Genomic DNA, 15,454 nt, shown 5'->3' on the forward strand with positions numbered 1-15,454 from the left:
CCGACACGCTGCCGACACGTTGCCGACACGCTGCCGACACGCTGCCGACACGCTGCCGACACGCTGCCGACACGACACGCTGCTGACACGCTGCCGACACGCTGCTGACACGCTGCTGACACGCTGCCGACACGCTGCCGACACGCTGCCGACACGCTGCCGACACGACACGCTCCTGACACGACACGCTGCCAACACGCTGCCGACACGTTTCCGACACGCTGCCGACACGCTGCATTGTTCCCAATATGTGTTTTAGAACCCCAGAATTAACATTATTACTACAGAGGACACTGAACATGCAAAGATTCGACAGAACCAAAGTCATCTGTAAACACTGCCAAGTTGAATTGTCTTCTCAGCGTAGTAGTTCCAGTCTAAAATATCACTTAAAGGCAAAACACACAACTGATAGCAGCAAGTCATTCAAGGAAACAGACAGTGGAGCGAGGCTTCTACATAAAAACTACAGAAAGATGCTGATGTTAAAAGTGTGTTTGCACAACAAATGTTATGGCACTTTCATTCATATGGCAGCACATTTAAAATAAAGCTAAATGCTGAAAGCTATACACTACTTTTGGATTCATTTTTGGATTTTGCGTACAAATGCGATTAATCGTGATTAATCAGGGAAATCATGTGATTAATTAGATTAAACATTTTAATCGTTGCCCAGCAATAAAACATATAAATATAGAAAGCTGACACACACAGTTCAGGGAGTTTGAGGCTCTGAACAGCAGAGATGTGCCGCTGATCCCCGGCTTAGCAGCTATGTGACACACCCGGCTGCACTGTGGGAGATGAGCGGGAGTTTCCCTCCGACTCGTGTGGACTGTTTTACTTTATCGAACAGCTGCTAGAATCAGGTTTCTGTCACAGCTCTGACATGATGCAGCCATGCCAGCCCTTAGTGAACATGCAGTGTCTGTGAGGATGTTCTCCTCTATCTAAGCGCTGGTTGGCAGATGTTTTATGGAGACTCTGATGAAGGACACAAGCAGAAACATGGTGGGCACACACAGTTTGTTGCAGGCTTTCTGGCCTCTGCAGACCTTTTCTTTGAGGTGAACTCTCAGACTTAAAGAACACAAATGTGTGAGTGTGCGCGACCTTGCTGAAGTTGAGCAGCATGCTGAGGAAGGTCGAGTTCTGCATCAGCTTCATGGCCTCGGCCCAGGATGGGCGCGGACAGGGCCGCTCGGGGTCAGAGGTCACCGGGTCGACCTGAAGGGGAACGGAGAGTCAGAGCGTCCCGCTAACTTCTGAATGTGTGGAATAAAGAACCCGAAGGCTGACCTTCCTGTGGAACAGCAGCAGCACGGCGTCCATGATCCTCATGATGAGGTGAGGAGGCTTCTGCAGCTTCCTCACCGTGGCGATGTCGGCCGGTTTAATGGTCTGCACACACAAGAACATTAAGGCTGTGTTCCAAACCGCATACTTCTCCTACTACTCCTACTAACTTTTTGAGATGCGAGTTTGAGTAAGCGAGAAGTTCCTGGATGCATACTAGATTCTCCGAAATGTTGGGTATGCATCATGAGGTTACTACTCATACTCAAACTACCCAAGATGCAACGTAACGTGACGCCGCCGATCGTCATTTCCTGTCAAAACGGCAGTTTCAAGCTAGCTACAACGAGGGTAGGTTCACTTCCTGTTTTCAAAACAAAAGCACCATTTGTATGGTCATAGCTTTCCCTGTGATAAAAGGCAACGGGTATTTTATTTTGTGAAATTAACAGGAAGTGCGTTAGCTCACTGCGGCTAGCTTTAGTAGCGCCGAATTCGTGGGAACTAAATTGTAAACAGCCGGTATTTTGTCAGGTTTTCAACACGTTGGGGATCTAAACGACTACTTTCTCTCCTGAAAATGTTTCAAATGTTGCTAAAGTTTACAGAGTTTAGAGCTTAAGGGAAATCAGCTTCAGGCCGGCTGATTTCGGCTCGGGCAGGAGCGAAATGCATTGTGGGTAAACGCTCTGCATACTGTCTGATCGATGAGTATGTAGTATGCAGTATGCAGTATGCAGTTTGCAGTCTATAGTATGCAGTATGTAGCATGCAGTATGTAGTATGCAGTCTATAGTATGCAGTACGTAGTATGCAGTATGTAGTATGCAGTGTATAGTATGCAGTATGTAGTATGTTGTATGCAGTATGCAGTAGTATGCAGTATGCAGTATGTAGTATGCAGTATGCAGTATGCAGTATGCGGTACGTAGTATGCAGTATGCAGTATGTAGTATGTAGTATGCAGTATGCAGTAGTATGCAGTATGCAGTATGTAGTATGCAGTATTTAGTCTGTAGTATGTAGTATGCAGTATGTAGTATGTAGTATGCAGTATGTAGTATGTAGTATGCAATATGTAGTATGTAGTAAGCAGTATGCAGTATGTAGTATGCAGTATTTAGTCTGTAGTATGTAGTATGCAGTATGTAGTAAGCAGTATGCAGTATGTAGTATGCAGTATTTAGTCTGTAGTATGTAGTATGCAGTATGCAGTTTGCAGTCTATAGTATGCAGTATGTAGCATGCAGTCTATAGTATGCAGTACGTAGTATGCAGTATGCAGTATGTAGTATGCAGTGTATAGTATGCAGTATGTAGTATGTTGTATGCAGTATGCAGTATGCAGTATGTAGCATGCAGTATGCAGTATGTAGTATGTAGTATGCAGTATGCAGTATGTAGTATGCAGTATGTAGTATGCAGTTTGCAGTATATAGTATGTAGTATGTAGTATATAGTATGCGGTACGTAGTATGCAGTATGCAGTATGTAGTATGTAGTATGTAGTATGCAGTATGCAGTAGTATGTAGTATGCAGTATGCAGTATGTAGTATGCAGTATTTAGTCTGTAGTATGTAGTATGTAGTATGTAGTATGTAGTATGCAGTATGTAGTATGCAGTATGTAGTATGTAGTATGCAGTATGTAGTATGTAGTATGCAGTATGTAGTATGCAGTATGTAGTATGTAGTAAGCAGTATGCAGTATGTAGTATGCAGTATTTAGTCTGTAGTATGTAGTATGCGGTACGTAGTATGCAGTATGTAGTATGTAGTATGCAGTGTATAGTATGCTGTATGTAGTATGCAGTATGCAGTATGTAGTGTATAGTATGCAGTATTTAGTATGCAGTATGTAATATGTAGTATGTAGTATGTAGTATGTAGTATACAGTATGCAGTATTTAGTATGCAGTATGTAATATGCAGTATGTAGTATGCAGTGTATAGTATGTAGTATGTGTTATGTAGTATATAGTATGCAGTATGTAGTATGCAGTATGCAGTATGTAGTATGCAGTATGGAAGTATGCAGTATGCGGTTTCGAACACAGCCATAGCTGACCCGAGGGGAGCGCTCAGCTAACACTCAGGATGCTGTTTCTGTTCAACACGGTGCCTCCACCGCCCCCTGCTGGCAGAGCAGGAGCTCAGCAGCTTACGGACCCAAAACGTTTGACTCTTTCACGTCAGAAACCGTCAGAGAAACGGACGCTTACACTTTATTTAGAGCTCAGCAGGTTATGTCTCCGTTACCCTTTGACCTGTGTTTGTATATGAACTGTTCGTCTGTGGGTGTCAGGTGACTGAATGAGGTCGACTGATTGGTCGTCCTCACCTGCAGTGCCGCCTCAGCGGCCTCCAGGGCCGGTTTGGCCGCCTCCAGCTTGGACTCTGCTGCCGTTTTATCGGCTGCGATCTCATCCACGATGAGCTGAGCTTTATCCTTCACCTTCTGCACCTGCTGCTTCACCTGAAGACGCAGAGGGGATGTCAGAGTTTCATTCGCCAAGGCCAGAATGTTTAATAATATGTACATTAACAACCATGCTAAAATATTTAGAATGTCTTTCCGAACTTTGAGAATAGGCTTAAATTTTATTGAGGTTCTGAGCCTGAGGCTAGCAGTGAATCATCACAGATCCAATGATTTTGGTTGGATTTTTCCAATTTTTTCTGTGGAATGAGTATACTGTTTGGTGTACAGAACGGCATAATGACTGATGTCATAATTTGGGGGAATAATTGATTGCCAATGAAGATGAAAATATTGGAAAAAGGTGAAAAAACGCCTGATTTCTTTGCATTAAATTGAGCCAAAATCATGTAAAAATGTATTTTAAGAGTTATAATTTAATTGGATGTTGTCTCCACATGTGTTCTGTGCTAATAGAATGCATTTATTGACAGCTTACCCAACCCACTGAGGATTTGTGGAAAACTTTAATTTTCCAACATTTTTTAATCAGAAAATGACGGGTACATGCACTAAAATGGCCACCATTTTTTTTGCGATGTTTCCGGCAGAGCAGACCCTCTGATTATTGCTTCTTAGGGTCAAAGTTAACATATAAAACACAAAAAAACTAGAAAGCTGCAAGCAGCTGTATGCGGGACCGAGATGGCGTACGTTGGGATGTGCGCACATTGGGGCATGCGCTGGACGCCGTAGTCGCGCAGCTCTGCCCACACGCACGATACCCTCGCGTACGTACGAGTACACAATAACCCCAATGCGGAGGGGTTTTTGAACATTTCTAGGGGGCGCCACTGAGCCATTTAGCTCCGCCCACACACGATACCCTTTACATACGTACAAGGTCTTCAGGGTGGGCGTGTGTGCCAAGTTTCATGACTTTGCGATGATGATAAGGCTTTCAAATCACAAACGCCATCACACGATTTTCACCGCCTGGCCATGCCCACACCGTTCAGAGTTTGGAAAAGTTTCTCCATGATTCTTTCCCCCCATGTCTTAAGAGTAACCTGGCCAAGTTTGAAGCTTGTAGCATTAAATCTGTAGGAGGAGTTCGAGCAAAGGGGTGGTGTGGAAAAAAAAGACATTTCCAACCACCAGCAGGTGGCGCTATAGGTGGATGTCACTATGATAATATGTGCGCGTTCAGGCTGGGTCCAGCATTCACCGTATGAAGTTTGGGACAGATTGGATAATGTATGTGGGAGTTATAAGCGACTTCATTTTTTGTGGCGAGTGATGGCGAGTCATCAAACTTTGAGGCATCGCCACGGCCACGCCCTTTAAGTTTTCTAAAAGTTTCTCCATGAATTTTCCCCCCCGTGTCTTAATTGTAACCTGGCCAAGTTTGAAGTCTGTAGCATTAAATCTGTAGGACGAGTGCGATCTTATGCAAGGCGTGGAATCGGTCAAAAATGGCACCAAAAATGCACTTTCCATCCAAAATGGCCGCCTTCCTGTGGACGTGGGACCATGGCGGCATGAGACTTTTCTGTGCGTCTGGGCATGATGAATGAGTGTACCCAATTTCATCGTCGCACGCAAAACTAACTCCAATGTGGGGACCATTTAAGCATCGTAGGGGGCGCTACAGAGTCAATGAGCGACTCCAGAAAATATAAAGTTTAGATTCTTTCATGTCGTCGACTGGCAGGTGGCGCTCGCAAAATTTCCTGAGTTTTCGAGCACCTTTTGCAAAGAATAAGAAGAAGAACTCAGCCTGTTTCTGACACTTTTCTGTAGAAACGGTTATTCTCACCGGCTGCTTTATCAGGAACACCTGTTCAGTTCCCTGAGTTTATCACAGCCGGCTGGCTGAGGAAACCTTTTCTCTTATATATTTTTTCTTTATTTATTATTATTAAATATATTATTTAATATTATTTATCTATTATATATATTATTTGTATATGTATATATTATATTAATTATTATTATTTATTATTTATTTTTATTTCGTTTTGCATTTAAAGGACTCACTACTTTTATTTGTGTATTTTATTCGCATTTTACTGTCCCTGCTTTTGATCTTAATATTTGTGTTTTATCCCACTGTAGCACTTTGAGATTTTGTTGTAAATGTAAAGTGCGTTATAAATAAAATTTATTTTTATTTATAACTAATATTCATTTTTAAAAATAATAATAATTATTATTATTAATAATAATTATTTTATAATAATTTATAAAATGTATTATTATTATTATAGGCTGTAACACTCGTGCTTCAGCTCCCAAACCTTCTCTGCTGCCTGAGCTTTGGCTGTGACCTCCTGCAGGACTCCGTCTGCCCTCTGGGAGGCGACGGCGAGCTCCTTCTCCTTCAGCACCAGCTGGTCCGAGAGCTGAGACACCGCCTGCTCCGCCTCCTTCAGCTTGCACAGACCTGCGGGGAACACCAACAGGTGGTGAGCTGCACCGGCTCTGCAGCGCCCGAACTTTCCCCGGCCTCACCTGTCCTCATGCGGTCAGCCAGCGCGCTGACTCCGCCCATCTTCTCGCTGTAGATGACCTTGTAGCTGGCGATGAAGGACAGGAAGGATTTCGGCGTCACGAACGTCCGGCGCCGGAAACGCTGAAAGTACTCGCCGCATTTCTCCGCCACCAGGTCCTGCGGGAACACGAGGCCACGCCGTGAATCCTGGGGCCGCGCACTAACCTGGAAGGTTCCCATGGTAACCACCAGCTCGCTGCGGCGTGGCACTAACCTGGAAGGTTCCCATGGTAACCACCACGCTGCGCTTCACGCTCTCCGAGCAGCGGAGGTCCCGGTACCCGGACAGGAAGTGATGCGACACGGCGATCAGGGCGTCCCGAGGCCAGCGCTGGAACCAGTCCACCGTGCAGCCGGATATCAGAGCCGGGAACTGTGGGGGTCAGAGGTCACACTGATGAGGCCTTCTCTGATTGGTCAGCAGGAGGCGGCCATTGTTTAACTATCCAGAAGCAGACTTTTATGGTGAAGATGCAGAGAAGGTACTACACCACCTCCATCACCTACACCACCTTTAGGGTCTGATCTGACTGTAAGGTGATCAAGATGCAACTGGGTGTGACTGCAAGGGGCCTCGTAAAGGCTCCATCACATCCGTCACCTCCATTACATCCATCAGCTACATCACCTCCATAACATCCATCAGCTACATCACCTCCATCACATATAGCTACATCACCTCCGTCACCTCCATCACATTCAGCTACATCACCTCCACCACCTCCATAACATCCATCAGCTACATCACCTATATCACCTCCATCACCTTCATCAACTCCATCACCTTCATCATCTACATCACCTTCATCATCTACATCACCTATATCACCTCCATCACCATCATCTACATCACCTATATCACCTCCATCACCATCATCTACATCACCTATATCACCTCCATCACCTTCATCAGCTACATCACCTCCATCACCTTCATCATCTACATCACCTTCATCATCTACATCACCTATACCACCTCCATCACCTTCATCAACTCCATCACCTTCATCATCTACATCACCTTCATCATCTACATCACCATCATCTACATCACCTATATCACCTCCATCACCTTCATCAGCTACATCACCTCCATCACCTTCATCATCTACATCACCTCCATCACCTTCATCATCTACATCACCTATATCACCTCCATCACCTTCATCATCTACATCACCTATATCACCTCCATCACCTTCATCATCTACATCACCTATATCACCTCCATCACCTTCATCATCTACATCACCTACATCACCTCCATCTACATCACCTCCATCACCTTCATCATCTACATCACCTATATCACCTCCATCACCTTCATCATCTACATCACCTATATCACCTCCATCACCTTCATCATCTACATCACCTATATCACCTCCATCACCATCATCTACATCACCTCCATCACCTTCATCACCTACATCACCTCCATCACCATCATCTACATCACCTCCATCACCTTCATCACCTACATCACCTCCATCACCTTCATCATCTACATCACCTACATCACCTCCATCACCTTCATCATCTACATCACCTTCATCATCTACATCGCCCCCGTCCCCTCCATCACATAGATCAGCTTCATCACCTCCATCACCTCCTTCCCTCCATCACATCCACCACCACCAGCTACATCACATCCGTCCCCTCCATCAGCTACATCACATCCACCACCTCCATCCGCTACATCACATCCACCACCTCCGTCAGCTACATCACCTCCATGGCCTACATGGCCTCCGTCCCCTCAGTCCCCCCCGTCCCCTCCATCACATAGATCAGCTACATCACCTCCATCGCCTCCGTCCCCTCCATCACATCCACCACCTCCATCAGCTACATCACATCCGTCCCCTCCATCAGCTTCATCAGCTCCATCACATCCGTCCCCTCCGTCGGCTACATCACCTCCATGGCCTACATCGCCTCCGTCCCCTCAGTCCCCTCCGTACCATCCATCACCTCCCTTCTCCCCCATCACCACCACCTCCTCCACCAGCTCCATCACATCCATCACCTCCGTCACATCCGTCATCTCCATCCCATCCATCACCTCCATCCCATCCACCTCCTCCATCACCTCCTCCACTTCCATCTCCTTTATCCTCCTCCACCTCCTCACCTTCAGGGCCCAGCTCCTGAACTTCTCCCTCCATCACCTCCTCCACCTCCTCCCTTCTCCCTCCATCACCTCCACCTCCTCCACCTCCTCCCTTCTCCATCACCTCCACCTCCTCCACCTCCACCTCCTCACCTTCAGGGCCCGGCTCCTGAACTTCTCCCCCACAGGTGAGAAGCAGAGCACAACGTGCAGGTTCCTCTTCACGCGGGACAGGAAGAACTCGGAAAGGTTCTGGGGTGACGGAGGTCGGCGCGGGTGCTGCTGCCTCATGACGGGGATCAGGTCCTGAGTGATGTCATCCAGCTCGTCACGAGCAAACAGGTTGGAGACCTCGCCGCTCGCCAGGACGTTGTTCATGTATTCTGAGAAGGAAAGGTCAAAGGTCAACAAGGCGTGTGCCACAGAAGTAAAACTCGATCTGTTCTACCACACAGAGCGGCTGAAGGTACCGAGGAACGCTTCCTCCTTGATGTCGCTGTCGGTCAGGAGGAAGGTGACGCCATTTCCCTGCTGACCGGCGATCCGATACAGAGTCTTAAGATCCTCCAGCAGGTTGCTGCAGGTGTACGACCTTTAGCAGAAACACAGAACCAGCCTTTAAACATGGCTGTGTTCCAAACCGCATACTTCTCCTACTACTCATACTAACTTTCTGAGTTAGTAAGCGAGAAGTTCCCGGATGCATACTAGATTCTCCGAAATGTTGGGTATGCATCATGAGGTTACTACTCATACTCAAACTACCCAAGATGCAACGTAACGTGACGTCACGTTGGGGATCTAAACGACTACTTTCTCTCCTGAAAATGTTTCAAATGTTGCTAAAGTTTACAGAGTTTAGAGCTTAAGAGAAATCAGCTTCAGGCCGGCTGATTTCGGCTCGGGCAGGAGCGAAATGCATTGTGGGTAAACGCTCGGCATACTGTCTGATCGATGAGTATGTAGTATGCAGTATGGAAGTATGTAGTATGTAGTATTTAGTATGGAAGTATGTAGTATGTAGTATGCAGTATGGAAGTATGTAGTATGCAGTATGTAGTATGCAGTATGCAGTATGTAGTATGTAAGTATGTAGTATGTAGTATGCAGTATGCAGTATGGAAGTATGTAGTATGCAGTATGCAGTATGCAGTATGGAAGTATGTAGTATGCAGTATGTAGTATGCAGTATGCAGTATGTAGTATGTAAGTATGTAGTATGTAGTATGCAGTATGCAGTATGGAAGTATGTAGTATGCAGTATGCAGTATGCAGTATGGAAGTATGTAGTATGTAAGTATGTAGTATGTAGTATGCAGTATGCAGTATGGAAGTATGTAATATGCAGTATGTAGTATGTAGTATGCAGTATGGAAGTATGTAGTATGGAAGTATGTAGTATGTAGTATGCAGTATGAAAGTATGTAGTATGCAGTATGCAGTATGGAAGTATGTAGTATGCAGTATGTAGTATGTAGTATGCAGTATGGAAGTATGTAGTATGGAAGTATGTAGTATGTAGTATGCAGTATGAAAGTATGTAGTATGTAGTATACAGTATGGAAGTATGTAGTATGTAGTATGCAGTATGCAGTATGCAGTATGTAGTATGTAAGTATGTAGTATGCAGTATGCAGTATGGAAGTATGTAGTATGTAGTATGCAGTATGCAGTATGGAAGTATGTAGTATGCAGTATGGAAGTATGTAGTATGTAGTATGCAGTATGCAGTATGTAGTATGTAGTATGCAGTATGCAGTATGCAGTATGGTAGTATGTAGTATGCAGTATGCAGTATGTAGTATGCAGTATGCAGTATGTAGTATGCAGTATGCAGTATGGAAGTATGTAGTATGCAGTATGCAGTATGTAGTATGCAGTATGCAGTATGGAAGTATGTAGTATGCAGTATGCAGTATGGAAGTATGTAGTATGCAGTATGGAAGTATGTAGTATGCAGTATGCAGTATGCAGTATGGAAGTATGTAGTATGCAGTATGCAGTATGCAGTATGCAGTATGCAGTATGGAAGTATGCAGTATGCAGTATGTAGTATGTAGTATGCAGTATGTAGTATGCAGTATGCAGTATGTAGTATGCAGTATGCAGTATGTAGTATGCAGTATGGAAGTATGTAGTATGCAGTATGCAGTATGCAGTATGGAAGTATGTAGTATGCAGTATGCAGTATGCAGTATGCAGTATGCAGTATGGAAGTATGCAGTATGCAGTATGGAAGTATGCAGTATGCAGTATGGAAGTATGCAGTATGTAGTATGTAGTATGTAGTATGCGGTTTCGAACACAGCCATGGACTCATCACATGCAGCCAATGATTCATTTTAAGAGTCTGAACAGCTCAAAAGCTGCCGACAAACAGGAAAGAGGAAGAAAAATCAGAAAAACATATTTCTAAAGTGTGGAAATCAGACCAAAACGGTGAAATCTGAAGCAGAGACGTTGTTCCAGACCTGCTCAGGGCGATCTGGAAGGTCCGGTATCCTGCGATGAAGGACGCCAGCCGGGTCAGACTCTGCTTCCCCGACCCGCCGACCCCGACCAGCAGGGCGTTCCCCCGCGGCGTCCTCAGAACGCGCGAGATCCGCATCAGGTGAGTCATGGCGTCCTGCACACAGAGAGGACGCTGAAGCGGGTGTGTTCGTGTGCGTCAGTCGTCATGGAAACGCCAGAGATCCGAACCTGGAAGAAGACCAGGTCCATGGCTCCGCCTCTCGCCGCCTCGTTGTAGCGCCGCTGCAGGTCAGAGAGCCGCTCGGCCAGCAGGTCCAGAGACGGGACGGGCTCGTACACCTGCCGGTTTCCACACGTTTAAATCATCACACCCCACGAATGTCTCGTTTTACATTAAAATCTAACTCAAACGAGCCTTAGAGTCTGAACTGAAACATGAAGCGGTCAAAGTTAGTGAGTCTGAGACCTTCGGAGTCTCAGGATCTTCTGCTTCTTCACCCGTCGCCTCCGGAGCTTCTCGCAGGAAGTCCACGAAACAGGCGTTCCACTGAACGTGCTCAGTCAGAGCCGCGCCGTGATCCTCCGCCGTGATCTGAACGAGGAGAGAAAACTGTTCACAGCTGGAGAACATGTGGTGCAGGTGGGAAACCCATCAGGGGGCGGAGATATGATTCCTGACATACAGGAAGTGTTCCACCTGCTGTTTGATCTGACGTCTGAAGTCATCGAAAACATCGAGTCCTGCCAGCTGCTCGCAGGTAAATCCCATTTATTACATCATTTCAACTGGTTCCTGTTGAAAACCCTGAGAGGAAAGCAAAGAAAGAGAAACCTGGCGGCCTGCAGGACTCTGAGGCGTGCAGGTCAGAGATCAGAGGTCGGGAGGTTTTAAACTTCCTTTGCTTTCCTGTCGGGGCTTCCGTACTCCGGGCAGAAAGGACGTGAAACCAAACCTTCTCCACGATCCAGTCGAACACTCGTCTGTCGCTGCCGTCGGTGAATCGGTCGGCGATCACTCTGCAGCATTCGTGGTGGAACAGCGCCGAGAGGAGCTCCGAGGTCCGACACACTTCAGATGTTACAGCCAGGATGCCCTGAAACAGGCGAGCAGACACACCCTGAGGCTCCTGATGGGCCCACAGAGGACTCTGAGGCTCCTGATGGGCCCACAGAGGACTCTGAGGCTCCTGATAGGCCCACAGGGGACTCTGAGGCTCCTGATAGGCCCACAGGGGACTCTGAGGCTCCTGATAGGCCCACAGGGGACTCTGAGGCTCCTGATGGGCCCACAGAGGACTCTGAGGCTCCTGATAGGCCCACAGAGGACTCTGAGGCTCCTGATAGGCCCACAGGGGACTCTGAGGCTCCTGATAGGCCCACAGGGGACTCTGAGGCTCCTGAAAGGCCCACAGAGGACTCTGAGGCTCCCGATAGGCCCACAGAGGACTCTGAGGCTCCCGATAGGCCCACAGAGGACTCTGAGGCTCCTGATAGGCCCACAGGGGACTCTGAGGCTCCTGATAGGCCCACAGAGGACTCTGAGGCTCCTGATAGGCCCACAGGGGACTCTGAGGCTCCTGATAGGCCCACAGAGGACTCTGAGGCTCCTGATGGGCCCACAGGGGACTCTGAGGCTCCTGAAAGGCCCACAGAGGACTCTGAGGCTCCCGATGGGCCCACAGAGGACTCTGAGGCTCCCGATGGGCCCACAGGGGACTCTGAGGCTCCCGATAGGCCCACAGGGGGACTCTGAGGCTCCCGATGGGCCCACAGGGGACTCTGAGGCTCCCGATGGGCCCACAGGGGACTCTGAGGCTCCCGATGGGCCCACAGGGGACTCTGAGGCTCCCGATGGGCCCACAGGGGACCCTGAGGCTCCCGATGGGCCCACAGAGGACTCTGAGGCTCCCGATGGGCCCACAGGGGACTCTGAGGCTCCTGATGGGCCCACAGGGGACTCTGAGGCTCCTGATGGGCCCACAGGGGACTCTGAGGCTCTGCTTACACCAACATTCAAACCGGAGGAGAACGGGATCCACCACGGTAAATCATACTGGTGTTCCTACCTGCCAGATTCTGCTCAGGTCCCTCAGGTTGAAGATGTAGTGAAACTTGGCGGGAGACGGTAACATCTAAAGAAGAACACGAGAGTCAGCCTCAGATAAAGAAATGATCCAAACCAGCTGTAACGATACACTAATCTCACGATATGATTCGATACGATTTGGTTCGATACTAAGCCAACGATATGATTCGATGCAATGCGATTCACATCATTTTCTGGGTGGAAAAAAGGGACGGTGTGATTTGACATGAATAGTCTCTGATTGACCGGTGGTCCGACCTTTGACCCGGTAGGACAACACCGCCAGACAAACAGAAACAAACGAACATGTCACAAACGTGAGAGCTGTGCACTTTATACAACATTTTTATCAACTAATTTATCACTGTTTTTTATATGTGACCCCCTGGCATTGTATTGTATTACCTTAATGTTCTGTGTTTTCACTAATTGTAACGTCTGATTTATGTGTCCCAATTCTTTTTACTGTGCTTCTTTTCTTTTCTTTGTTCTGTCCGCTGGGGCCTGTTGCCAGGTCATCGTTGTAAATGAGAAGCTGTTCTCAACCGATTTTACCTGGTAAAATAATGGTCAAATTAAAAAAAAATTGAAATAAGGAAAAATAAGGAAATTATTTCAAACAATAAATTTGAAATAAAAATAAAAATTTGAAATATATTTTTTTAAAGAATTTGAAATAATAAAAAAAAATTGTATAATTTTTTTTAAAACATTTGAAATAATAATAATAATAATAATAATAATAATAATAATAATAAATAAATAAAAAATATATAAATAATTTTATTTAATTTAAATTTAAAAAATAAAAGAAATAAGGGAGAGTTTCTACCACCATCAAGGCTGGACAATGAGGAAATGCTGGAAAAAAATGGTTTCAGAGAGCAGCTGTGGCCCAAAGCCGGATGCAGAGAAGTGAACTCATTCTGACCGTTTAACCGAGACGACACGCATTCGAATCCAAGAAAAAAAACGTCAAAACGTGCTTCATTTCATCAGCAAAACGCAAAGGGAAGCTGAGTATTGAGCACGTTTCACCTTTGCCTTCACGGCCTGCCACACTCGCCTGGTGGAGGGCACGAGGGAGGCAGCGAGCTGACAGACCCCGCCGGGGAAGCCCCTCTCTGGGCAGAAGTGTCCCCGGGCCATGGTGCTGAAGATCTTATCGATGGAGGAGTCGGAGGGCAGCGTGCAGTTGAAGATGCAGAACTGCCTCTTCAGGCGCTGAGGGATGTCGTTCCGGCCGCCGCCGGGGTGGATCATGGCCGCCACCAGCTGGGGAAGGTCATGCACTCATTATTCACAGGCTGGGTTAGGGTTAGGGTTAGGGTTAGCTCTCACCCAGACTAACAGAAATCCCTCAGTATCCAGTTTTAGTCTTTTTGGATGATGCTGGAGGTGACACAGAAGTAAACTCTCCTGGACTTTAGCAGCTCTCAGTATAAATGTTAATCTCTAAGTTCATTCCGTCTTAAAGAATAAAACAGAATAAACCTTTAGCCGTCATTTTATGAATAAAAAAAGCAAAATGCAACTGAATTCAATTTCCTGGTGCCAAAAAAGAACGAAAGTCGAGGATAAAGAGCATCTGAAAGCAACCAAATAAGTCAAATAAATAAGAGAAAATCAGTATAACTCGGACTTAATCTGACTTTTAACCATTTTATTCATTTATTCACCATATACATAAACTACTGGAAGGTTCTACCATGATGTCTTTTAGTCAATTGAAAAGGAAATATGACAATCAACAACAGGATTTGTTTAAGTAAGAAACTTTGTCACAAAAGAAACCACAAGTGTCAAAATATTTCACATGTAGAGAGACGACTCTTTTTACAGAAATCTGGCAGGTCTGTCAGCTTGTTCTATAATATCCTTAAGGAGTATACCACCAACACTTATTTCCTAAAAAAGAACTCAATGTTAAGATAACAGTCTTGTCTTTTGAAAATTGAATAAAGATATATATAGATATATATATATCTATATATATTAAAAAAAAAAAGACTTATGGTGAAGACATGATGGAAAAAGGTGAAAATAAAGGATCAGATTTATCTGAATTCCGTCACCTGAACGTCCACCACAGTGAGGAACTCCCCCGGGCGATCCAGACTGTAGAAGCCTCGCTGCTCCATCAGCTGACGCACGAACTCGTTGGTTACCTGCGGCAGAGCAGACACGAGTAATCCGATTGGTTCCAAGCCCAGAGTGAAAGACGGCCAATCAGAGAGAGCCTGCGGCCCACCTGGTCTCCCCATTGGTTGATCACGGGCATGTTGACGTCGTCGATGAACACGGTCATGCTGCGTCCCGCCGGCGGCCCGTAGGTGGCGCCCATACGCTTGTCGACGTAGCTCTCGATGGTTCTCTGAAACATTCCGGGCTGCGTGGCCGAGGAGAAGTTCACCGTCTTACAGACGTGGAGGTCTGGGTGGAGTTTGCTGGTGTGGCCCTGCAGGGGGCGCCAGAGGCAACCGGGCCGCATTAGTTCAGGAAGGGAGG

General features: G+C 46.4%; 1 protein-coding gene across 1 annotated transcript in view; it reads right to left on the bottom strand.

Annotated features, from left to right (window-relative positions):
• dnah5l (dynein, axonemal, heavy chain 5 like) overlaps positions 1-15,454 on the bottom strand; it is an 89,586-nt gene that overhangs the window by 24,075 nt on the left and 50,057 nt on the right. Inside the window, exons 57-72 of the mRNA XM_075452492.1 lie at positions 15,198-15,404; positions 15,022-15,114; positions 13,985-14,221; positions 12,927-12,992; positions 11,814-11,954; positions 11,327-11,452; positions 11,089-11,199; positions 10,860-11,014; positions 8,859-8,980; positions 8,542-8,771; positions 6,487-6,645; positions 6,233-6,389; positions 6,019-6,164; positions 3,641-3,775; positions 1,303-1,404; positions 1,117-1,230 (exon numbers count right to left, since the gene is read on the bottom strand). Coding sequence (XP_075308607.1) covers positions 1,117-1,230; positions 1,303-1,404; positions 3,641-3,775; positions 6,019-6,164; positions 6,233-6,389; positions 6,487-6,645; positions 8,542-8,771; positions 8,859-8,980; positions 10,860-11,014; positions 11,089-11,199; positions 11,327-11,452; positions 11,814-11,954; positions 12,927-12,992; positions 13,985-14,221; positions 15,022-15,114; positions 15,198-15,404 — 2,301 coding nt within the window. The remainder of the gene's footprint in view (positions 1-1,116; positions 1,231-1,302; positions 1,405-3,640; positions 3,776-6,018; positions 6,165-6,232; positions 6,390-6,486; positions 6,646-8,541; positions 8,772-8,858; positions 8,981-10,859; positions 11,015-11,088; positions 11,200-11,326; positions 11,453-11,813; positions 11,955-12,926; positions 12,993-13,984; positions 14,222-15,021; positions 15,115-15,197; positions 15,405-15,454) is intronic.

The sequence above is a fragment of the Odontesthes bonariensis genome, chromosome 20 (genome assembly GCF_027942865.1).
Source record: "Odontesthes bonariensis isolate fOdoBon6 chromosome 20, fOdoBon6.hap1, whole genome shotgun sequence".
Taxonomy (NCBI): Eukaryota; Metazoa; Chordata; class Actinopteri; order Atheriniformes; family Atherinopsidae; genus Odontesthes; species Odontesthes bonariensis.